The sequence below is a fragment of the Lipophrys pholis genome, assembly GCF_963383615.2.
Source record: "Lipophrys pholis genome assembly, chromosome: 13".
NCBI classification, from domain to species: Eukaryota; Metazoa; Chordata; class Actinopteri; order Blenniiformes; family Blenniidae; genus Lipophrys; species Lipophrys pholis.
Genome location: NC_137632.1, coordinates 15,953,903 through 15,980,654, shown reverse-complemented (window position 1 = coordinate 15,980,654; position 26,752 = coordinate 15,953,903). Strand labels below are relative to the sequence as shown.

Here is a 26,752-nt window from a genome sequence, read left to right as displayed (position 1 = left end):
ATAAGCGGGAAAAAATGGATGCATGTTGGTTACCTAATAAACCAACAACAATAATAAATGGGGTTGTGACTTCATAATAGTAGAACCAGTTGACATACAAGGATATAAATATTCAAATAAAAAACAAAAATAGTCAGGAGCTGGTACCCACATCCCCTTTCATATATTTCATTCTAATTCAAACTCAATGATTCTTTGACTTGAGGAAGGACACACTGCTTCCGATAGGACAAGCAAACCCATACAATGTTTATTCTCTGTGTGTGCGGGAGAGATGCAATAGGCTCTTCCTTTTCCCATTAAGGTGACAAACCACAGATTTAGCCAAATACACCAGTCACTACAGTTAAACAAACCCAAACGAACACACAGTTCTTCTAATAAGTCACTTAGTTTGGCGTATCCTATTATCAGCAGTTTCCAGCATTTCCCAGCCACAATAGAGAACACACACAAGCTTAATTGCCTTTGATTCACCTCCACCTCTACCATTATTGAATTAGACGGGACTGGCTAGTTCAAATCAATGCCAATGTTATCACAGGGCCCCAGGTGAGCAAGATATAAAGAGAAAATCAGGTGTGACAACATCTCCTCAGTCATCAATAGAGTTGCCTAGTCTCTTTTTCTCTGCCATTGACTTCATATTGACTGTTAGTGGGGCAGAGAATTGATCTTCCTTCTCTGCTCACTCCCTCTGAGAGGCAACTGAACATGGGCATGGAGCAAAAGGCAATCAGCGGAAATGTGTGATAGACAGAGGATGCCAAACAAAGAGAGGGAGAGGTGCAAGGGAATTAAGCGATCTAAAGGAAAGTAGAGGCATCTCTAATTGGAGGCATCTGGGGGCTGTGGAGTAATCGAGTAGAAGAAAAACTGACTCCTGCTCTGATAAAACTATTAGGAGCTTCTGAAACCAGTCTTAGATCAATATAGCGGTGCGGTGTGTAGGGAATGAATAAAAAAAGAAAGCAAAACATCCATTGACTATCTGAATTCTCAGAGTACTTATAGGCGTGTCAATGGGGAAACCAGAAGGAAGGAGCGGCATTTTAAAGTGTTCACAATGATTGATCATCTTTTGAAAAAATAAATAGTTTGGTGCGGAGTCACATCTGTTGGGACTTTATAAAGAGCTTTAAAAAAAAAAAAAAAGCTATTCAAACAAAGAGAGCCACATTGCAAATGTAAATTAAAGAGCATATTATCAACATATCAAATGGTGTTCTTAGGTTGTTTATTACCACCTGAGGTAACAAATAGTATTGTGGAGAGGCTGACTAAACCTTGACCTGGGTTCTATAACAGGGCTACACGGGCAATAGAGGACCACAAATCATACAAAAAAAAAATCTTTGAATTGAGGTTTTACCCACTATACCATGCTCCCACTTATAGCACCCCATGTTTTGTTTAATAGACATTTTATTAGCATTTTATGCCACATTTGTGCTCTCTGTGGTGATCTGATATGTTTTTAATCGCCCAGATTGTTTCATTTTTAAGAAGTGTTATTTGTTAATACGACAATTTCACAGTCAAAATGGCTGAATCTTCTCCGTGCTGTTTCTTATATCTAACCTTAGCAATTATGGCTCGATGGATATATTGTATGGTTAAAAAGTTTAAAAGTGAATATGGGTTTCTAAATTCTTCATGGCAGTGAAGATGTGGCTCAAAAAGGTCTTTTGGCAGTAGCTCCGTTGGCGATATCTCCTCCTTGCACACAGCAGTCGTATAATGTGGGGAGAAATGACAACTGAGAGGGAAAAAAAATAACTGATATATAGCAGTGCTTGATGAATCACGCAAAACATTTCAAAATCAATCAGGATTTTAAGTGTGTTCCAGTAAGCCACCAACTTTATTGAGAGTCCATTTTAACTGGATGACGTTTTTATTTTCTCTGCTTTCTATCCACCTTGATATTCATGCCATTCATGTCCTCTGAAAAAAGCCCTAACCGGGAATCATTGGGTCTTGTCAGCCAGCAGGAAAGTTAGACCATCAAAGATAATTGCATGCTAATGTTCAATAAGCCTTGTAAGTCGGTGCAGATAAGTGTGGCTGCCAAACAGTCTTGCCAGGGGAAAGCACATCTAATCCCTTGGCTGTGGCCGGGGAAAATTAATACAAAGCTCCTTTGGCCAGCCACTTCCAGTGTGGTGGTAGAAACAATTACACAACGACCCACCAGAGCACAATTAATGAATAACTCAGGAGCTGCCGAGTGTACACGTTCTAACAAAGATGCATCTACCCGCGAGCTGTACAAACAATTAAAACTTGTATGGATGGAGGAGAAGTGGCCTCTTTGTTTGAGTGCGCTGGACAATGAAGTTTATGCAGAAGGATCCTGTTCTGGCATGACCAGAAATATTCATCATTTTCACCCCTCCACTTTGCCGTATCTTCTGGTTACATTGACGCCTCTATCTGTATAATAGCTGAATTAAAATATGCCACAAGATGGAGCAGGGCATTTGGTGCGTTAAACATAATCTCAATGTGATTTTGTGCGTGTTCTTCTTAAACATGCAGCTGGTATAAGCCCATATAAAGAACTAAAGTTCCGGACTTCATCGCCTCATCTTGTTTTTTGTTTTTTTTGACTGGGATCACCTGTAGATGGATGGGCCTGTGTGGACCCGCATGATATCACACTGTTGTATTTCTTAAGTACTACATTTGCCCCAATTCAAAACAAGCACTGTAGTGTCCTGAGTAGCTAACATAACCAGCATTTCTACTATCTACAGAAAATTTTTGGGGAAAGCCCAAATGTTTAATGTGTATTTTTGTAACAAATTAAACTGTGTGAAACGGGTTGCAATTTTAATTTAATTATATAAAGTCCTCTTTTCTCAATAAAACTGAATGCATTGGAATCAAAGTCCTCATCCAATATGGCAGTCAAGCTTCCACATTAACCTTTTTCAGGTGTGATTGTTGACTCTATTGTGAAAGCTCTTATTGCATTTTTGCTCTCGTCAATGACAAGCAGGTGCTGTCGTGAGCCCCTCCCCTCTCCCAAAGCGCTCAGAGGTGGCCCAGTCCTCAGGCAGCGGTCCCTTCAAGCTGCAGTCAGAGCAGGACGTGTTCACCCCAGACTGAAAATGAATCATAAATGCGTGAAGCTGCTTCTGGTTGAGCCCGCTCTGGCTTACAATCGATAGTTCTAAACATACTTGGTGTGTTTTTCCACTAACTTTTTGTTTGTTTTTCTTAGTTGCAAATTGTGCACGTGGCCAAATATATGCAGTCAGGGTGATGATGTCAATTAATGACTTTTAGGTCTTCCCTCGCAGATGTTTTGCAACTCTGGTATAGGCACAGAGAATATATGTGCTTTGTAATTACAGAATTATCCATTGGACCATATGAAATATAGCACTTGTTTTTAAGAAGACAACTTTTTCAGAAAAAACGGCAATGATAAAAGGACAGGTACAGGGAACATTTGTCTAAAAGTAATCAATAGTCAATTGGACTGTATCATGAGCCTTTTCAGGCCTCTGGCTTTTCCCCTCTTTCCTTCGTATATCTTCAGTGTAAGAGAGTATCAAAGAAAAACAAAACAAAGAAAGCACATTATACCAGTGTGTAAACACAGAGATGGCACATGTATTGTGGTATTTTATGGCTGAGTCTGATATTGTATTACACAATGTATTTGCTCTCCTGTCTAATAAGAACATAGATTACAAGTAACGATGAATTCACTATCAGTGTCCCAGTTGATTGCCTGGACTGCCTGTGTGTGAGCCGAGATCTTTTCAACGCCTGGCTATTTACATTCATCCGCTAAGCCTTAAAACAAATTATAATCGATCTGGGGCGTGATGAAAAGGGTGGTCCTACCGCAAATTAAAAGAAAAAGGTGGAAAGGACAGCAGAATCACAATAGCCCCTTCTCAGACTGTGGGGCGCAATAAAGAACTGACATTAACCACTATGTTTCAGATTTGCAAGCAGACTAAGGTGCTAAGTTTTCCGTGAAAATATAGTCAGACACAGACTTCTTGTCAGTCTTCACTGTGAGCTGTCAGTGGATGGAAATAGTCTTTTTTTTTTTATAGTGCCATACAGGCGGTAAACAATAGTTGACAGTCATCTGCACAGAGGCATCAATCTGAATCTTGTGCTTTCTCTTCTGCATGAGGACATAGATTTAGAGTCCTCTTTGCCATGCTGACTTAATAGCTACCTTGTTGTGAACTCAGTGGAATTATTACTCATTGTAATACATGAAACAAACATAATCTCAGGAAAAAAAGAGAGAATTGACTTGGATAATGAGTAACGGTCCGCCTACAATTGCTCAGTTCATTTTTAAACAAGGCTATCTTTTATCCATCTACCTTCTATCCTGCTCCAATCCTGTTCAGGGTAGCATGGCCTTTTTATTTGATTTCAATATTAAAGTAAGAAAATGTATAGTGCTGAAGTTGGATTTGTATTATCCTACTGAATTTAGGTGACAGAGAGAACAAGCCACACGTCTAAAGGCTCTTAAAGAGTGAGTGGTTTTAACAGTTGGATAATTTTGGTTTATTTCCTGCTGTGGGCTGTATCTGTGGATGCAGCAAACAGAAATGTTAAGCTAACATTGAAAATATTATCACAATATCTGGGTGGGTGAAAATCGTGTAGAAAGGTGGATGACCTCCTCAACACACCAAGTAATAGAAGCGAGAAGGTCAGCTAATTAAAAAAAAAAAAAAAAAAGCCATTTCTGCTCAGGAAAAAAAAAAAGGTGTACTCAGGAAAGGCAATTAAAAACAAAAAATAGCTTTAAGGGCTTGAATACCATCAGTGTAGGCTTGTTTAGCAAATAGTTTGCCTCATAGGAACAAAATAGAAAACCATATTATGAGAGGTCATTTTTGTAGTGCTGAAAGATTTTCATTAACATTGATGTCATTCTACTCTCCATCTGGTGGTGAAAATCAGATGATATATATGTTTAATAAAATTACATTGAAAGGTAAAACAACAAATGAATGTGTACTCTTGCACTCTTCTTGCCAAACTCTTCTTTTCAAAGGTCTATACTTAGGGTTATGGGTTGCTTTAACAAGTTGGATCTCTGTGTTCATGCAGGCTGTGCCCGGGAGCAATGCCTCAGGGTAGCTGAATTTGCTGAAATGCTTCTTACGGACTTCAAAACAATAGTGCCTATCTTTTAAATGAGAAATCCCAGCTATGCGACATGGTTCAAGGTATATCATGGTCATCTAAATATTTAAAAGAAGAAAAAAAATTTAAAAGATCAATTTTCAATCCCAACCATAACCCCATTGTAATTCTTGTTATGGACCACAAACAAGAAATGGTATTTTGGGGTAGGATCTATGAGTAACAGAAATGCCTTCAGACAATCAAGTGCCTCCAGCAGTGACTTCTTGTCATCTTGGCGTCTCACACATAAACATTCAACCTGTCACCATGTTCCACCAGTTTAATGGAATAAATTATTTTACCACGTCGACAGCCTCAGACATGCCTGTTGTCTGTTCCATACAGCCCCCCGAATGACAAATCACATCACCATCTGACAGGCTGAGAAAAGACAGATACCTAGAGATGTCGTCTTCTGAAGAGGGCATGCGCGCCGGATTTTATGTTGTGAGGAATGCACTGTTGTAGAAAGATTAATGCCGTGACAAACAAACAAGTGCTGGAGCCTTCTTCCTGTGTCTATTAATGTCACTCCATCGCTGGTTTAAGCGAGTGTAATCTACTCTACATACTCCTGCACTCCTTATAGAGGGAAACAGGAGGGAATCCAAAATCCGGCCAACATTTTTGAAGCTTGGACAAAATCTTGGATTCTCTGTAAGTAAAATATTCAGAAATTTTAATACTTTACGCATCAATATCCTGCTTGTTAAGCTGTCCAATCTTTTTGCCCTCATTGGAGAAAAAAAAAAAGTAAATACTGGGACTAATGTTTTTTAGCAACCCGCAGGACAACAAACTCACACATAGAAAAGTGTGTGGTCGCGTGCACATATACAAAAGAAAAACACACAGACATGCTCCCATTCATATGTTCTACCTGTGGGAAGCACAGCATCCACAAGCCTGCTGAGAAATCATTTCCCAGGCAAGCGAGCGAAGCAATTCCATCTCAGCGAGGAGGAAAAAAGGCTTTTTTTAATGGGGAAAAATGGGAGGCAGGGGAAGAGTTAGCAGTAGCAGTCAGGATAATTGATGGCAACTGTTTGGGTACAAGATTAAGATTCATGGGTAGGACCACACAGTGGGGCTGGAAACCGCTATGTGCTAGAGGCATGAAGGATATGAGGTAACATTTTGACTGGCCTGCCGGCTTAATTGATAGAGTGTCGTCCCAGATGCAGCGTAAAAAAAGAAAAAACTATCAGAGAGGATTTCACTCACTTCTAGATTGGAATCCATAATGGATTCCAACACCTGGACCTGAACTAAGAATGACAGATAGGGTAAGAGAAGGGTAGGAAAGGGGTGGAAAGCAAGCAGTGGACGCCCAGAGGCAAGAGAAGCTGGTTTGCTTGTGGAAGGTCAGCGGTTCCCTTCCACAGTCTGGCTGCAGGAAAAAAAAGAGAAGTGTGTGAGTTTCATACTTCCACTCATCATCCACTCCCCTTGAGGAGCCTTTCAGCAGTGTGCTTAACGGACAACTGCCCCAGTGGAACTGCTCAATAGCCAGCAATAGACAATACAGTTCAGTATAGTTCCTGCTGTGAATGTTACCAATAATATGAATAGGTGATGTGGGAAAAAGTGAGAGGAGCCAATCGGACTTTTCCTGCATATTTAAAACATCACCTTCTTACACAACGAGTACATATCAGGCTCTCTATGCGTTTCTTTTGATGCTTTACGAGGGCAGAAAGCTTGCAAAGACCGAGCTACGCCTATTACTTTATGTTATGAGCAATCTTTCTCGTCGCAATCTGCAGGTTCACCCTTACTGAAGTATGTGACCCACTGAACTGAATGTGATTTATACTGCAGTGGGAAAGCTTGGGGATATAAAACAAGTCATGCACAAAATGTGCCGTAAAACAGATCTAAAGGGGAGGGGACATGGGAAAAACATAGGGGTCAAAACTGACAGGAGATGAGAGGAGACAAAGGCCCATTTATGTTGCCCATATAGCATCCATTTATGTGTTGCATCGCTCATCCACCCATCAGATTTTTGTTTCCTGTTAAAAAAAAAAAAAAAGAAGAGTGTTGAATGGGCTGTTAACTAAATATAAGTACTGATAAGCTAGCAATTTTGTGGAACATTATTTTTCTTTTGATTATTATTAATTAGTGAATGTTGACACTCAACAAAGATATGCAAATCAATAAAATACCCATGAAGTTAAATTGAACTATTAAAAAAAAAAAAAAAAGAGAAAAATATCCTGATGGCTCAAACTGCACATGTGCTCTATGAGAGGTTCATAAAATATCGTGGTGGTGATGAAAAAGATCACTTGAAACAATTTGTTGATTGTGTTCCTTGTCTATTTTGTGGGAGTGGAGGACAGACTTTCATCAAGGTCAATTGAATTCAACATTCTATAAAAGAGGACACTTTTTACCACTAACCGTCTTCCCCCACCCCCTCTATCAATCAAAGATGTTGTTGCTGTACGAAATCCCAATGTGTGTTGTTTGCTTTGGAGACCAGTCATTCCAATCCTCTCAACACAAGTTTAGTTCAAGCATTTGACCAGAAGATTGATTCAGCCACGTCTCTCCTACCCGTGACCTCTATGTGAATGGGGCTATGTGTAAATGTATGTGTGATAGAATTGTGCACACATATTCATTTATTGTTATTACCACCTACATACCTCCACTTTCTTCAGGAGTAGGGCTCAGAATTGTGTTTGTGCGTGCATGATTGCAGATAGAGCTCAAAAACTGTTCACGTTTGGTGAGAAACTCAATAGCTGAAGGGCATCATGAAGAGGCACATGTACCAAGTCGTCAGCCTCGTTTCCAACCCTCAGCTAAAATGCTGGCAGACACCTGCACACTAATTTGGAATGGAGGCTGCTCGTTTGACCCTATTGCTCAGCCTATCCACCGTTTCTCTCCTGAGTGAACTATTGGGATATGGACCACCTCGGGGGTTTTAATGGTTCTACTATTAGCATATAAAGAGTATAAATGTTACTCCTCGTTGTGTAAGCAGGAAGCTTCTGAGACTCGCGGAGCAAAGGCGATGCCGCCGGGGAAATTTAAAAACTATCTGTGATTGGGTGAGCCTTGAATTCAGAGAAAATCGGGCCATAACATGCAGTAAAGATGCATGTATCTGTAGCTGCAAACTGTAGCGCCAACACATATTTAGAATCGCAGGCCACAACTATCCAAGTGCTTGTTGAAACATATTTCTGTTCAGTTAATCATATGGTAATAGCCAAATGCACTTAGGCATGTCAAGATGACCTGCCAAGGTTCAAATCAAGCCTCTGAATGTGGAACTAAAGTGAATTCAGAGACAGCCTGGTCTGTTGTAGTGGAGATGTCATCCACAACCGTCTCTGGGGTTTCAAAAGAATGGTCCCAAAAAGAGAAAGTGAGCAGCACTTTCTCTCAGGAATGTTATTGATATCAAAGGTAAGACGAATGAAGTGACGCAGAAACTGTTGTTTCTATAAACAATCGATACAACATCGGTTTCCTAAAGACCCTCTCTGAACACGTTGAACCTTAAAGCTGATGTCCACAGTCATTGCAGACCACACTAGGTAACAGCAGCTATGAAGAGACAACTATCCAATAGAAGATTGGAAAAACATATTCTGACCTGATGAGTCTTGATTTCTGCGGTAAACATGCTGCCTTGCATCAGTGGTTAAGGCTGCTGATGGGGGCTTAACAATGTGGGGTACATTTCATCTCAGGGTATTTTGGATTCCACAGTGCCATCTGTGCATACTACGGTCCACCTGATTATTGATAATGACCATGTCTGTGTCATTATGGCCACAGCTTGCCATCAGAAGATGACTAGTTCAACCAGAACCATGTTACAGAGCTCCGATCAAGTTGATTCGAGTTTTATGAAGTAGACCAGGGGATTCATATAATCGGTGTGAAGCAGACAAATGTGTACAATCATATAATTCTGGCCCTTGGGGTGTGAGCAATAGTCCCTGTTCTTCTTCCATCAGAAATATGAAGAATGCAGCACCTGATGACAGTACGTAAAATGGAGCCCAGTGGTTACAGACAAGTTGTGCTCAGCAGTGTGAATCTTCATTGTGTGTACTTTCCATTTATCCGTGAAAGAGCACAACTCTGCAAAATAGCTCACAAATAAAAGTTTCATGCATAAGTTCAGCTTGACTTTTTCGGCACATGGATTACTTTTACTGAAAACCACTTATCATCTGTAGAGTATCTTTCCTCGCAGTTTTATCAAGTGTGTGACTTCCATGGTCCACAGCTGCTCTCACACTGACATTTTAAGTAGGAAGGCATACAGGCGGTAAACATCCCAATGCTGGCAATATTGAGACTTACTTCACATTTTTTGATTAAATCATAATCATAAGAGCGGAAGTAAGAACAGAACAAGTTTGTGTGTTTCAGGGAGGTGGTGAATACTCAATGAATTAATGTCAAAATGTATTCAGATTGTGAACAGATTGTTGAAAGTTAAGCCAACAATGACTTTCCCTCTTAGACCGATCTAGTAAACGTTATTGGCAAATACCGACATTGCTGTCACAGGATGAAAGCAGAGTCAAGATTAGCCATCCACCTCAGCCACATTTAATCCGAGCTCAGGAACCCCACAATGTTTGTAGGCACGCCTGAAGCGCCATCTCTTTGGGGGGGGGGGGGGGGGGGGGGGGGGGGGGTCCTCCCACTTTTCAGCTGCAAACTGAGCTGAAGCAGTAGCCAAATTTCTCCTGTGCATAATAATCTGTACACACTATATTGGTAATGAAAGCTTTGGATGATGCCTCTAGTGCTATTTAGTTATAAAATACATCATAAATTATACATACAGTATATTGTTCCCAGCAACTCACTATGCCGGTTTCATTTTGCCCTCCAGTGGATGAAGCATAATTGGTGTAACATTGGGTTATCAGCAGCTGGTGGTCATGCACTCATGCCCCAGGACAATTGTCCTAACTTAATTATTGACTTACAGAAATTGCTACCACATCCAGTGTACACATACAGTATATATCAGATACTTGATCCCGTTTGGTCTTACAAGCTCTGTCCAGCTGTTATACTCTCTCTCCCCTTCTGAACCTTTGTTGCTGCAACTATTGCAGAGGCCTTGCTGTGTTTGCATGTTCTCCCTGACCTTATATGTTCTTTAGAAGCAACCAACACATAGTTCTTTAGAAGAAACGGACATCGAGGATGAATAAATGAGTGACTCCTTTGACATGTGGCACCCAATGCATGTAAATTCCTGAAACTAATGGAAGCATCTGGGCAGATATGTTAATAGATCTGCTGCTTTCCATTTAAGAAGCATGGCGCCACAAAACAATACCACTATGCATGACCACCCGCAGTGTTTATTCTAATCAAATCACATGCAGATGAAATGTGGCTGTTCCAAATTAAACAGAATGACAGGCTGCTGTGGAATTTCTCGAGGTATTCTGGAGAATATGGTCCCTAATGTGATTACCCCATGTTTTACAGTCTGAGATGTTCCAATTGAGCCAGCCTACATACTGCTGCATTGTCGATGAGTACATTTTATTTACATGAACCAAGTCTAATTTGTTCTTTGGATTTATACTGATGCTTTATATGGTTTGTTGTAACTTTGACTCCTACAGTTTTAATAGTTTTTGTTGGTTTACTGTAGAAGGTCTATAAGCACTTGGTCTGATGAGCTGTAAGTTCATGGATATGGATTTTTTTAATAGTTTTTATTTTTTTTGTACAATCTCCACAAAAATCTAATTATTTGCAGTGAGTATCAGTGTGCATTGAGCCTACCAAACTTAATATTGCTTCTATATACTGTATTTGTGACACCATTTCCTGCAGCACCTTTCTCTAACTGCCTTTTCACAAGGTATGTAGCTCAAACGCTGAGTGTTTAGATTTGAAGCCATAAAATCAAGCTGCTTCAAGTATTCAGATGGTGTAAATAAAAAAAATTATGTGTAGATGCCAATATTAAACCAGACACGGAGTTAGCAGCTAGAGGCAAGACATCTGTCTTATCAGTCTGTTGGAGCTGCTGAAACGGAGCATCAGGTGTTGTACAGTAACATTACAGAGGAAGGTTATTTCCTCACAAAAGATCTTGAGCAGAGACTCTGTCACATTTTACGTTCATCTGTCATTGATGTTTCTAACCGTTAATATGGACAGTGATCACAGGCAAAAGAACTGCTGCATGACTGTTGTTTAGTCCTCCTGAACAATTAGCAAGCAGGAGCTAGAGGTTAGTAAATCTACTCTTTCTTCATGTTGAGGTGTGAAAACACAGGCTCTCACCCTATTATGCTTAAATACCTTCTCCTTTACACGCGCTGATATTTAGCTCAGCCCTGTTGTTCTGCAGACCAGTTCAGCATGACGGCATTCTGTTCATAACTAAAATATACCCAAATTGGCTCCAAAGCTGATCCTTGGCGAAAAGCATGTAAACATACCCATCAGCATCATACAGTAGCTATGCAAATCCAAGGCACAATGATAAATGTCACCTTGATGAAGAGGCAGGCGAAACTATATTAATGCTGATGTTGTTTCATTTATTTTGAATCATTGCCTGCTGTTTGTGCTTCCTGAGATATAAATAGTGATACTCCATGGTTGTAAATTAAACTGTCACACTTAGTTGACACCTACAACAAAATGTTTCTACATACATACTTTGTTTCCTTCATCTTTCAAAACCTCCTAGCTCTCCATCACGTTTCACATGTAAATGTGACCGTATCAATTCTTGAGAAATAATTGTGTCTTTCATTGAGCTTTGTCTAACCCGGTGCACTGAAGCCAATCCCAGCTGACCGTTGGCGAAGGCAAAGTACATATTGGACAGGTCATCTGTTCATCACACGGCAAACGAAATACCAAAAGCACAGTCACTCATCTCTTCTATAAATATCAAATTTAATTTTAAGTGTTGTGTTTTTTTTGTTAGTTTTTTTATAAAAATTTACACACATGAACTACACGTCCACGGTAAGGTAAGACCAAGGTGAGTGTCATTAATATACATTTTGCAAAGCACATTTCTTTCGGTCAATGTAAGGTCAAGAAGACTTCGCACTATACCTCACGCTATACTGACAGCAGCGTGCTCTGTCAAAAAGAAGTGGAAACTACAGAATCTTGGGTAATGAGGTGTCGGCCAATCACTCCCCGGTGACTCGGGTGGGTCTTTCTTGTCTGGAGACAACTTTAATTCCCGGAGAAACAGCGAGCGCAAGGCAGTCGGACAGAATAAAAGGGTTCGGGTGAAGTTTTAAGTTTGAGGCAGGTTTCTCCACAAAAAAATGTTTTCAGTTGCTATTTGAACCGCTGAAGAAAAAGGAAAACTCCTGTTATGTTAGCAGAGATATTTTGACAGCCAATTTAAAGAATTGAAAGAGCTTATTCTCACATGGAATTTGAAAATAAAACCAAAACTTTTTATTCCGGTAATTTGATAAGTGGTATAAAAAAAAACAACTAATCAAGATATGAATGACAACTTTAAGGCAAGTTGTATTTAAAAACAAATCAACAAAAAACAACCTTCTCATTAAGAGGCCAAAGTTTCAAAGATTACACATCCTTGCCCTCGTAACATAAATGCCCAGGTATATATGCACTGTTTGAAGAAAAACATACCCAAGATATCAGAAGCAGAGAAATGTCAACCAGGAGTTGCTTGCTTGTCGTCCCATTTTCGATTGGGTCACAGCGTTCATCAAAGCCTATTCCCTGTTGCTTCAATCAAGGTTAATGAGAAGGAGAGCCTATAGTGTTGTACGGATCATATACCCATCATATAGCCATTCTGAAGTCACTATAACATCAGATGGATGCTATGTAAACAGCTTCTGGAAGACCCATGTACACTGTGGCCGATGCGAGCTATTCTCTGTGGAGAACTCCGATAAGGTGTTGGGACTGTGCACACCAGTAAGGACATGAATGCCAATTTATGGTCGACCATATGGAGACAGCGGCAACATTGTTGGTAGGTGACCAAAGCTCAGAGGGCAGCGAGAGGTTAGTGTTACTGGACCATGCCTTCATCACAAACACTCATCTAGTTATTGTTTCTGATGCTTATTAAGCCGCTCAGCAGATGGACGATAATCTAGGCTATGATTACCATCAGAAGCAGTGGCTTGTAACTCATACTTAGCTCGCGAAGCTCATCTGGGGGGACATTATGGGACAAAGGACGCCTGTGACCTCAGCTGTGGTACTTCATTCAGTTTGCCTGGCAGAAAATTAGGTGTTTTGCTTTGTGAAAGCTGCAGTCCTGTCTAATTCCGACGTGGATCTTCTGTTTATTCCGGGCACGTCAGCAAAGCTGAGCTATTGACAGTGTTTACTTATGTAAGTGACATTTGCAACTTTATTTAATTCAGTCAGTTACTTGCTATTGGGATGACCTTTTGCTGGCTTCACTGGCTGAGGCCTATAAACCTCAGAGACTCGCCAGCTTTATAGGCATTCAATAATCGCACAAGGCATTATTGATGAAGTTGTTGTGTGCACAACCTATGAAATGGGAAAGAAGCAGAAATCATGGTCATGTAGTGATTGTGTAATCTTGATGAGGGTGTTCATGAAATTAAAATTGATGAAAATGCAGCTCAGGGGTGTTTGTCCGTCTCCAGAAATGTAAAGTTTTGGTGTGATTGTTTGCTTGTTTGTTTTTAATGCACTGGTTGCTGGCGAGGGTGATTGTGTGAAAGATGGTGATAGATGCACTGTGGGGTTTTTCTCATGGCTGTGCATTGAAGATTTCTTATAAATAAGCCTTTTTACATTATCTGGTTACTCACAAGCTTGTTTTAGTCAAATTATTGCAAAAAACAAACAAACAACAACAAAAAGAAACCTGTCATGCTTCCCTCTGCACTACATAAGTTGGGCCCCATACATTTTTACCAAATTGGCTTATGATCTCATTTATTACATATATTGGAAAATCTTGAATTATTATAATTCATTGCCCTAATCTATCACTCCTGCGATGAAATTCCCTGCAAGCACATTAAATCAATTTACTCACATGGCCAGATATACAATACATATGCAACAAAGACAGTGAATCTCATTGACATCCCCAGCTTGAAGTGTACCGCAGAGAGAAATCCATCAAATAGATGAGACAGGTTTTTTTTTCTTTTAATGGAACCACCATAAGCTTTAAACAATATGAAGATTCATCTTCAGCAGTCCATTCCTGCATTCTCGGCAGTATGTTAAGCAGTCAACAACTCACTGTCTTAAAGCGTGCCCGCCCGTGTAGGCAGGTTAGCCAAAATAATGAGCAGAGCCTATGCTTTTTACAACCTTTACGGCGATACACAGGCTCAGATGTAACCTATCGAGCATGGAGACAAATGGATTCAATCATGCAATGTGTAGAGCAGGGATTACATCCTGAGCTCTGGTGTTTACATCCTGCCCACGCTCGTGCACACAGATGCAAAGATATCACAAGCCGGAGCACCAAACTTTGCAGTGAACCTGCAACAGTTCACACATCTATATGTGCCGCAGAGCACAGATGGTTTTGCGGTGGTTTACTTGGCAGTTCGCTCCATTTTAAGCTCACGCTGAGCTTTCACATTCCATAGTGTTTCAATAGAAATTACATAAAAACAATAAAAAAAAAAAAAGGAAAATACACTTTTTTTTTCATCACACCAAACAGAGCTCTAAAGCCAGCAAGCTTATTGAAGCAAATAGGTATTAAAAAACAACAACAACAAAAAAAACCGGTAAATTTCACGAGACATCTCATGCCACAATGCCCCTTTCCTCTGATCTCAGCGCCCTGCCCCAAGGGTGCAATAACAGTTTATTACACCTATCTTCACTTTATGACCCCACCCCCTCCGTACCCTGCTTCCCTCAAGCCCACGCTAACTGTTATTGAAAACACCCAGGTCTGCCATATATCATTCCTGAGCAGGACGGTATGTTATGTGCAAGCTGGCTAATCAGCTCTAACTCATATGGCAATTGTTCAGGTCACATTGAAATGGTTCCACTTATCTAATATCTACTTTGACGTGGAGGTATTTCAACGTGACGCCATTTGTCTTTAGCGTTTATGCTTCCCGGAGGCTGAATTGTCTTATACTCATTTGCATTTTTTGTATAACGGTTGGTATTGATTAGGCTATGGAATTGAAAGGTTTTTGTTTTTTTTGTTCCACATTGCACAAAACAAGATTTGCTTGAGTTTAGTTTTGTGGCTTTGCCAGCTGAGAGGGTAAGATGCTCTTGGGTTGGATGAACGGCGTAAAAAGAAAGGAGTATAAGATAGCGATAACAGTACAGTTAGACATTTTCAGGATCTCAGATTAAAATGCAAAGTGTCTGTAAAAACCTTTGGGAGTGGATGTGTTCAGAGAGAGAGAAGTTAGCGCTCATGGGTGACAGTGTGACAAGACCCAGGGAGCGACCCGTCACCCCTCCATCATAGTGATGGCTTCTCTGACATCAAGCATGAAGATGGCGCAGGTCAGAGAACCATAATACCGAGGCAATACAAATGAAACTAATGCTTCAAAAGTGCATATGTCAGCATCCGTGTATCTGTCTTTCCGCCAATTCAGCAATTAAAAAAATAAATATATATAAAAAAATACTAATAATATGTCCCTTACGTTTCAGATACAGTCGATTGACAATAAAGGCTGTAAATGAGATTTACAAGGAGATTATGTGTTGGTTGCTATTTGCTTTACAGATAAAATATATGTTAACTCCAAATATGCTCATATCACAAGTATTTATAGACTTTTTTTTTTCTCATTCTCTGTCCATGTATGCCTCTGTGGTGGTGTTTGTGCTTGACGAGGTGATACACCAGCTGGTGTATCTGGGCAGATGGCTTGTGTCGTCTTGGGCGAGCAAGGTGGAAATAGTCCTCTTTAATTACATGTCAAGCGATGAGCCCAAGTAGCCACTAAAGAGCTCTCATCCACCCTGTCGTCTGGTGTTCATGTGCAGTAGGGTCTACTAACTTCTTCCATGACCAGAACTGTCAGTGTCTGTGGACTGCTTGATTTCGAGAGTGAAACACAAAACATCAGATCCTTGTTACCGTTCACACAATGAAGCAAAGTTTGACATGTTTTTTGTTGGTAGATGTTGGGGGGAAAAAACAAAAAATAAATGTCTATCTATTTATTTATGCCTCTTCCCCAGAAACATCTCTCAAAGTATTGGAGTGACTGTGGCTTTTAATCTGTTTCATTTTGTGAATACAATATTTAGAAAGTGACACTTTCCAAAACATACATTATTCATTCCCTTTTCGGTTTTTCACTCACATAGTCATGCCATATATTGGTGGCATAGAAGCATTTTTGTAGTGATTCTGGTTTAACAACTTCACTGAACAAAACTTCTTCATCTAACCTATATATATATATATATATATATATATACATATATATAAATATCTGCATTAAAACTGTTGCATCTTTTGTTTTCCCCCTTGTGTCTTTGTATTCTAGTCTGTGCTGGCACGGAGAACAAGCTGAGCACGCTATCGGACCTGGAGCAGCAATACCGCACACTGAGGAAATACTACGAGAACTGTGAAGTCGTGATGGGAAACCTCGAGATTACAAGCATCGACCGCAGCCGCGACCTCACGTTCCTCAGGGTAAGGACAGAGCTAAATGATATGATAATAACCGGAATTCATTAGTATTTGTGTTTGCATACAAAATACCTGTCCACTCACCGTTCACTTGTGGTTACATTTTTTGGTTCTTCAGCGAAGTGAAAAGTTCGGGATGTGAAGTTTTTTTAACTTTATGTTTCGAAGAGGCTTGTGTTAAGATCTTTCTCTTACCAATCAGCACTCAGATTAATGCCTCCATAGCCAATGATAAGCAGAGAGGAAAGTTATTCTAATCAGGGTTAATCAGACCTGCTCTCTTGTAAGCATCTCAGTGATTGTATGCTCACTCCATTGTAGTCGCTGTAGAATAATCAAAATCAAAATAACTTGGTCCTGCAAATCTGTTTTTTTTGTTTTTTTTTTTAAATTAACATCAATCCCAAATTGTAAAGTAGTGCTGAAATGATAATTCATGGAGATTCCAGAAACATTTTGAGACAGTTATAAGCAGTTTTACAGCCATAGTATTTCCTTTGAATCTGTCTGGCTGTTGATAAGCAGAAGTATGAGGCACGGTAGCAGCGTCATCGGCGCTTATAACATAAGGCTGAACAGAGAGCTCAGAAAAACAAGCTTACTTAATTGCTTACTTTTTCTTAGTTTGATTGACGCACTCATGGCATGACATAGCTCAGTTCCTGAATGGCCAGTGAAGTAATAGCATGGTAATGATAGGTTGAAAAGGGGTTAGGGCAGTGTAAATTGCACAAGACTTTTTTTTTTTTTTTTTTTTTGGGAGTGAAGTCAGCTTCTCCAACTGACCTCTGTAAGCCCTCCACTTCTCATGGACATCACTCTGGACTTCATTGGCTCCACTCCGCACTGCTAACGCCAACCATCTCCAATTGATTCCAGTTGATCTGGGGGCCCCGGAGCTCCCCTGGTGCTAAAGCTGAGGCGCTGACTGCATTAGTGTATCAATATTGCCGCCTGGATGAACTGAGTAAAGGAGAAGGCATGTGCTCAAGAATGCATTCTGTGTTTTTAGACATTTCCTTTTTACAGCAATGATTTAAGTAATCATGGCAAAATTGTTTATATCAGCTTAGAAAGGGTGAATTGTCCTTCGTTGAGTATTTACTTTGTGTCGACCAAAAGAAGAAGAAAGAAAAAAAAAGATTGATCAAAGCATAAAAACAAAACAGCATCATTAAGTGCATTGTGCAATGCAATTCTGATAACACCCCCTGTGATGTAAAACAAAACCAAGATTATATTAAAAAAAAGCGGGAGCAATGGATGGTAACGCGCTACCATTAGACTCCTGCAGAGGTAATAGGCCCCGCTGACTTAGTTGAGGAAAAAAAAATATATAAATAGTGACGGGGGGGGAGACACAGTTGGGCTGGAGTGTGATTGTTGTTTAACTGCACAGAACCACAGGCACTTGAACACATGCTCCTGTCTTACTTAAGGTGTGCCTTCCCCACAATGTCACCTGTCCTAACTAGCATTACATAAAAGCAGTGTTTGTAGGTTGAAGCTGAAGGTGCATTACTGCAGTCCTATCCTCACATGCCCACGTTACACCACCAATCATTTATGAAACGGCTCCCTGTGGCACCAACTTGCCAGGTTCCTCCACCTTTCCATGGTTGCCAATTAATATGGGTTAATTGAAGATGCTAATTAGGAACACAGGGTGGCAAACAGCAAGGGAGCAAGAGAGCAGGGTGCAGTATGTATTTTTAGAATTTTTTTATTATTATTATTATGATAAAACACTTTATTAACATGTTTCCCCTGGGAAGAGGGAAATATTCACCTTGAGGTAGAAAAAAAAAAAAAAAATGAGGAAAAAGTAGAGGAAAAAAGTATTGTGCAGCGGCTTACCATACCACCTGTCTCTGGGAGGTGATTGAAACTGATGCCTGTGCATTGGCTCTTTCTTTTGAAGATAGCCAGGAGATTGATGGCTGCCTCCCAAAGCCCCTCAGACAGCTTTAGCAGTAAATAGAGTCCATCTTCTAAACTGCCTCCACGACAGATGAATCAACGCTTGCTCTGTGATTAATAACTGCATTTCACCGCTGAGGCCTTCTCCCCCTTTCTCACATATGCACATTTGCACCAACAGCTCAGCGGTGAGCGTTACCCACATGCTGTATTTACGTTGTCAGTGTTTAAATCACTGCTAAATCCATATTCTCATTCCTCTGAATGCTTACCCCGTATCCCAAGCAGAACATGCATCTGCATGCTGAAATTGAAATGACAAGTTGTACCCATATTCTGGGGTGACATTTTTTTCTTTTTTGTGAATGGGACACTGAGGAGAGCAAACGTCCTGCGCGTCTTTCTTTTCCCTTATGCCATATTCTCCTGTGAGCTCATAAACAGATCTGGGGTGATAAAATATTCATTTCTCTTACCCTCCCCTCCTCTTAGTCTCAGTCAGAACTCGCAGCCGCACAGTCAGATCAGATTGTTTCTCTAAGCTGTTGCAAACATTAGTAAACATGTAATGGATCATATCCCACACCCCCAACTCATATATAAATGAGGTGACCAGCTTGCTTATTAGCTCAGCACCAGTTCTTTGACGAGCTGTGAATAAATTGTCAGCCTTTCCGTTAAAATCAGGCACCATTAAAACAATCTGATGCTGTCACCTGGGGTTGTCCTATTAATGTTAAAAGAGACTGAGAAAGACAGCATGAACACTGTGGTCACAGTTTAAAGACACACGTTACTCTAACAGTGTGTCGTACTCTCCTATTACCCATCTCGTACTGTCTATGTTTGTATGAGAAGTTCTTTTTTTTTTTCTTTTTTTTTTACTGTGAGTTGTGACATGGTATCAAAAGCTCAATCATAACCTAGAGTGACCTCATATTTATTTTATTTTATTTTGTATAATGTTTTATTGAACTCAGGGTTGTAGGGAGCTGATGGCTGGGTAGACCTTGGACTGGTCGCCAGTCCAGTGCAGGCCAAACCTACGGAGACAGACTGTCAAACAGACTCCCACACACAACTATGTTCAATTTTAAACCGGAGATCCAGGAAAGGAACTAATGCATGCACAGGGAGAACATGGACACCCCATAAAGAGATGCTTCAAGCCAATCCCAGAGTGCTGAGCCATTGCGGTGTCCCAACCATTTTTCTTCTTTTCCCTCAGAGTGGATCAAAGTGTACATTTCGCTGTCGTCATCAAAATCATATTAACTATGTTATCCATCTATCTATTATAGCCATACCTTCATATTTTACATTTCAATGACACTTCCTCCAATGTCTATGTAATAAAAGGGTCTTGTGCGAAGCGATGGTAGTGGTCTATTACGGCGGTCTTTAGTGACACTTCAACAAAGTGTTGACTTGATCCTGTGATTGTTCAATTGGCTCTTAGCTTTCATGCGTACCAGATGGAAACCACTGCACCAGTGACGAGGAACAAATCAGAGGGTGACTGGGGATTAAACACTTCCAATTATCTAATCAGAGAAAATAATTATTTAAGCGCAATGGCAAACAAAGCTTTGATTTATTTATTTTTTTTATTTTTTAAACATAGGCCAGAAGGGATTGTCTTCTCTCCCTGCACTTCCCTTCACAGTTGACATCGCAGCTTGGACACAAACTGTATTTTATTACCAAAATATTTCAGCCAAATGGATTTGTGAAAACATTTGACGCAAGAAATCAGCTGTGCAGTTGAAAAATTGCAAATGCAGCTTCACAGACTGTGTGAGGGGGTGTGGCCTGCAAGTTCGACAGCGTCTTTGCGGAGTATGAACTCTCCTGCCGAAGAAGCATTTTTTTGGACATCTTACTGACGTCACAGTCAAACATGTCTTCTTGTTCTTATGGGAGTATTTAGGGGCCTTGGGCTGCTTCGAGTAATCTCAACATTACTGGCAGGTTTAGGTATCTGCCACCAGTTGTTGTGAGGCCGAGAGCCATCGAGGACGTGTCACACAACCACGTTTAGACCGATTTCTTTAAGCTCAAGATTACGTAAAGGAAAGTGCTTTGATGAAAGCTATTCAAAAGTTTGTGACTGAACACGGCTCACTCTTGGAGCGGATCAGGGAGAAGACTCAAACCTGCGCTTAGTAAAATGTGTGGAAATTAAAGAAGTTGTGGAGAAAAATACCAATAAAAGTACAAAAATCCACAAGTCATTAAAATTGAAAAAAATATATACTTCTTTTTCATTTATTTCATTTAGTCTGTACTTTTCTGTCTCAATATTCACTGCTGCATGACCAATCTTAACTGGGGTAATCGTTAATACTAGTACAAACATACAGATGCTGAACACAACAAGAACACTTCTAGAACGTGACTTATGTTGTCACGTCACAGTATTTACTGTAATTCAACGGACACGTGTCGTTGTCTCTGATAAAAGCCATCAAACCATGGTGAACGCAAGTAAGAATACCATAAAAACTCCTCTGTAATGCAAAGACACAACAAATGTTGGGGATTCAGCAGCAGCTGTTGCTCACTGCCACATCACTTGTTGCTCAAAGGTTTTATTGCCCATTAAGTCAGATGGATCATTTAGATCTGTAGTCAACACATATCGGGAAAAACCCCACTATGAAGCGTGTGTGTGTGTGCGCGCTTGTCTGTGTGTGTCTCTACGTGTGTGCGTATGCATGTGTGCTTCACATAAGTGTCCACTAATCCATATTTTGAAATAGAAATTGTTATTGAGCTGACCTAACAATTAATGGATGGTGCCTTCAGGCGTCTGTCAGAAATACATCATTGAAAATGTGGACAAATGTACAGCGGAGAAAAACTATTTTAAAAGCAGACTAATTAATCACTCAATTTTCTGTAATTATTTGCGATTAATCAGATTTTTTCAACTTAAGACTCAAGCTTGTAATTCATATTTATTTGTGGAAAATCATGGAATTAATGTAGACTCAACACACAAAGTATATTTAAGTTCAAAGACAATATTTATAACGTCCTTTCAGCATTGAGTGAATACTGCTTCTCAAAGTTTAGCAAAAATAAAAAAAAATATAAATCTTAAATCCACTAACACATAATATAACAAAACCCAGACTTATTTGTTAAAGTGCAGGTCCAATTTACAAACGAGAGCAGTGACAAACCTCAAGCAGGAGTACAATTATTGTGTGTCATAAATGAACTAAAGGGGACACATTTATTTATATTCTCAAACACACCTTGCGTGTCATTATGGTTTGATTTATTTTTTTTAATATTCCAATAAACCTTTACAATGTCTGGTTTTCTTAATAAAGATAACAGGGTTTTCTACATTATTACTCCTCCATGGCATGATTTTATCATTATAAGAGGTGAGAGTACTTGGTTTAAAACTTTTGGATTAAAAGAGAGAGAGAGGCAAAAAAAAAAAAGGTCTATCTTTGGTAGGATAAAACTGCCCGTTCTCCATGGATGATGTCCTGTATGGCCGAGTGAAGGGTCAACATTATGGAATATGAGAAAAATACAATAGAATAAATTAAGAAAGGCGCACAATAGGCCCCTTTAGGCATATAGTTCAAATGCCTTAATAATGCATTGATTGTCAGCATATGTGGATTTGCATTTTTTTACAGACTGCATGTTAACATGATACGTATAATGTTGCCTTTGATGGCTACCTCCCACAGCACTTGAAAGCAGCACCTCCTCCGGCAATGGTCCCTATCCGCTGACATCTCTCTTCATGCTTTCTTTTGACTGGCATATTTGTCCCTCCGGCACCATCGCTGCCCTCCCCAGCTTCCTAATTTTTGATGCACTGTTAGATGAGTGCAGATTACGTTGGCCCCCTGCTCCTCAGCAAACTCCTTCAATATTAATGAAGACTGATGAAGTGCTAGGGAGCCCCTGTCTTTCAGCCCCGACCTAGATTGGATTGACAATTGCAATTAGCGTCTCCTCAAGTTCATTTCCATCACTTTAATTTGACACGAAGAAGGACAGTGTGGGGTTGGGAGTGAGACCACTGAGAGGGGGGGAAGAAAAAAAAACCTCCTGAGAAGAAAGGGTGGTCAGGCAAACTGGGGTAAAAGAGTTTGACTGGGAACTATTCTGAAAACTTTGACATCTGCAAAGACAATATATATACTGTATACATATATAAGTATGCAGCATTTTTTGATTGGAATTGTAAGTGAATTTTGAACATGTTCTTAAACTTTGCCATGTCCGTCAGAAATAACTTTGCACTGTCACTTAGGTCATGATTGCCACTTTGCTGGTGCTGCTTTTGTGAAGATGGGTCGGTCTCTTCACCCCTATAACCACGGGAGATCTGACTCTCCAAGTTTCCTGCAATAGTCCCCAAATGGATAGCTTGTCACCGTGTGTGTGTGTGTGGGAAAGATGAATTTGTGAGATACGGGGACAGCAGAGCCTGGAAAATGATTGATTCTGCATCCATGTGCTGAACCAAAAGAAGTAGTAGTTGATAGTCGGAGGTTGATGATGTGTCATGTCTGTGTCCCTTTCTATAAGAAGCGTTATTTCTGTGCATGTCCATGAAACTGTGTTCACATATTTTTATATATATATATATATATATATATATGAAGAAAAAAGAAAAGTTGCAGCAGGAATGTATCCTGAACGCTCAAACTGACTGGTTCAGTAGGTGGTATCTGTGTCTGCAAGTTTGGATGTGTGTGCTTGTAGGTTAAAACCCGTTTCATTCTGTGAATGACAGATACATTTTCTTTTCCTCTTTCCACCTGTTGGGGAGCTGGCAGCCTTTTCTTTTCTTGTCTTTAAAAAACTGATCTGGACACATACTGTGATGCTATATATAATAAAACCTTGGTTGGCTGTTTATGGATTTATACATTTTTTTATACCTCAAATGAACCAGTACACAACTTCCCATTAGTACTGACCTATGATACTTCTGGTGGACAATGAGAGCCGTGCAAACCTGTTTCTCAATGACACTTATTGTGAAACAGGAAACCTATTCCTAAACACAGAGGTCAGGTAACTGCTGCTGCCCTCCGCACAATCCAACGTGAAACACACAACAGAAATTAATCGGAGCAAGTTAAATTCAAAATGTTTTCCAAACGTACAAGTGTTTTATCCTGTAATTATGCTGTAGCATATTTTTGAGAATCAAAGAGATAATTATAAGTCGAGATCTGAAACTCATGATTCTAATAAATTCTCTTAATTTTCAGTTTTATTCATTAAAGACTAATTCTTATCAAGGCCTATTGGGAAATTGTCCATATTTACAACAATTTACTGACAGCATACCATGCCAGTTTTATGCGTATGGAGGCACATATTTCCCCCAACCTGGTAATAATTAAAATTGCTGTCAGTTTTGTTGTTGCTTATGCTTTTCCTTCTGATACGTGCGTCCTTTCTAGTGTGATCACTTTGTGTTACATTACCTTTATTGATAATGTTTTGTGCAGAAATGGAGTGGGTCAAATTAACACGCTGACACATGCTAATAGCGTCATATAGACCTGTTTGGAAGTTAATGACTGGTAAAATAACCTCATATAGAATGCAGGCTATATAGCAAGGAGTCTGTATTTTCTTTGCTTTCCTGTTATCTTTCGCCTTTATTTGTTACCATTTTAGCAAATGGGTAACATTTTGTGTCCTTAAGTACCTATTAACAGCCCTTATTTCCAGGGTGCCCATGGATAGAGACAATTATCACCAGATTAGTTCATAAACTGGAGGATACTCGGGGAAAATTCTTAAGTGTCATTGGAGATAATAGCATCCTCAGGAAGTTAAGGTCACACTGAACGGCTCCATCAGTATGCATTTCATATGTCCCTGTATTAAAACTGAACTGACTTCTGACTCGAATTCCTCTCACATTTTATGTTCATATCCCTATTTTTCCCTCCTCGTCCCCCCTGCACCCTTTTTCAGAGACTTTGGGCTTCCATTCTCGACTCAGCTCTGGGTGAATGTCCAATTGTCATAGAGACCTTATCATGGAATTTTTCTGTAAAATGGGAACTGATGAGGTAAATTGCAGAGAAGCACTGTGCATGTTTAATCTCCTAACTCCTTCACGTGGAATGGCATTGTAATGAACCATAACTGCACCCTAAGCAGGGTTGTTATGACATAGTGTAGAATCTACTGCTTCATGAAATACTCTGGTTTTAGGAGTATAGTAGATTCCTGCTCATTATATGAAGTCTGTATAGGCACTTGCATACATACTATCTCTAATAGGAATGTTTTATTTATTTTCTCTCTCTCTCTCTCTCTCTCTCTCTCTCTCTCTCTCTCTCTCTCTCTCTCTCTCTCTCTCTCTCTCTTTCTCTCTTTCTCTCTCCCCACCCAAACTGTGACCAAAAGCCATAATACATTTTGGAAATATAATTGTCTCGATCATAAGTCACTTGCTTTGCATCTTTATGAGGAGGATTTAAGTCCTCTATACATGGATGACTGTATAAACACATTTTGGTCTCCACAACATGGGCAATACCTGGACTCACCCTCGCATGCACCCACAGACCAGAGGTGATAGGACTTATCATAACATAGCAGTGCCAGACTGAATAGAGAGGCAGTCGAGAGGAGAAGCAGAACCGAGCCATGACAATAGCTGCCCTGCTTCTCGAACCTCGTATCTGCCTCCCTCTGCTCCCCTCCCCCCCCCCCAAAAAAATAAAAAATAAAAAGGTGAAATGCATACACCAACTTCTCAGGAGGATCGAAATCAATTTCTACCCACTGCGACTTAGATGAGGGAGTTTTTTTCATGAATGGCTGGTGTTGCGGCTTATGGCCAGAGTGGAATTGTTCCTTTGGAACCAGACTCTGTCCTCCTCATTAACAAAACCCATTCGATAACAGTTGTTTTTGAAAACAGCAACCTGCACATTTAATCCTCTGCTTTATTTAGACCCCCCAACCCCTCACATACACTTTTTTTTATGCATTCACCCTGCACCGGTAGTCTATGCATGGTAATTAGGGACCTTGTGGGTTTGACTTGCTTTGTCTGAATAGTGAAACTCTTTTTACCTGATAGGTCATTTTAATATTCTTAGCATTTCTTTCCTCCTTTTTTTTCTTTCTTTTTTTTCTCCTATTGTTCAAACTGTATTAAACCATAATCTCCTTCTGGCGACACTGGACACCTCCACAGCCTGAGTTTGATATCAGCACATTCATTCACATTCTCCAGCCGTATTTTCTAATATGTGCAAGGACTGAATCTCACATATAGTGCTACCAGGCATGTAATCATTATATAGCAAATGTTTTATAAGTCTATGGGAACTAGGAACCTATGGAGTGGTTTCCTGGTGTGGATCATACATAAATACATAAATGACAGAACATTTTGCTGGACTTGATGGTCACACATAATGACACCCGACCAGTAGATACCAACATTTTGACAGCTGTTGAAATAAAGAGCAATCACTCAATTTCACATTAATACTTTGTGCTTAGCTAACTGCAATGTGCTCCATGTGGTATTACTTCAGGAGAATTTGTACCAGCCAACATCTTGCAGAGTATTGAATACACAAAACACCGGAAAAAAAAAAAAAAAGGATGAAATGTCTTGTACACATCAACTACAAACTATTGCAATGCTACAACACACTTAAGCCTGTTATTCCCCATGTTTGTTGGGTTTCAAGTTTCTTTTTTTTTTTTTTTTTTCACTTCTATATTCACACTTCAATCAAACTTTAATCAAACTACACCTTTGAAAAACAGGTTTCAGTCCAGTTCCAAAATAGTCGGAGCCCACTTGTTTTTGGCACACGCCAGGTTTTGGATAGCAGCGTTAACATTTCCACAAATACATCGCACTAACACATTAATTGCACCAGAACACAGGCCAAAACCCGACGAGCGTAAACACACACTACACTATATACTAAGCGCTTAAAACTGTTTAGCAGGGCA

General features: G+C 39.9%; 1 protein-coding gene across 1 annotated transcript in view; it reads left to right on the top strand.

Annotated features, from left to right (window-relative positions):
* erbb4b (erb-b2 receptor tyrosine kinase 4b) overlaps positions 1-26,752 on the top strand; it is a gene marked incomplete at its 3' end in the record, with an annotated part of 315,584 nt that overhangs the window by 129,525 nt on the left and 159,307 nt on the right. Inside the window, exon 2 of the mRNA XM_080477811.1 lies at positions 16,695-16,846. Coding sequence (XP_080333937.1) covers positions 16,695-16,846 — 152 coding nt within the window. The remainder of the gene's footprint in view (positions 1-16,694; positions 16,847-26,752) is intronic.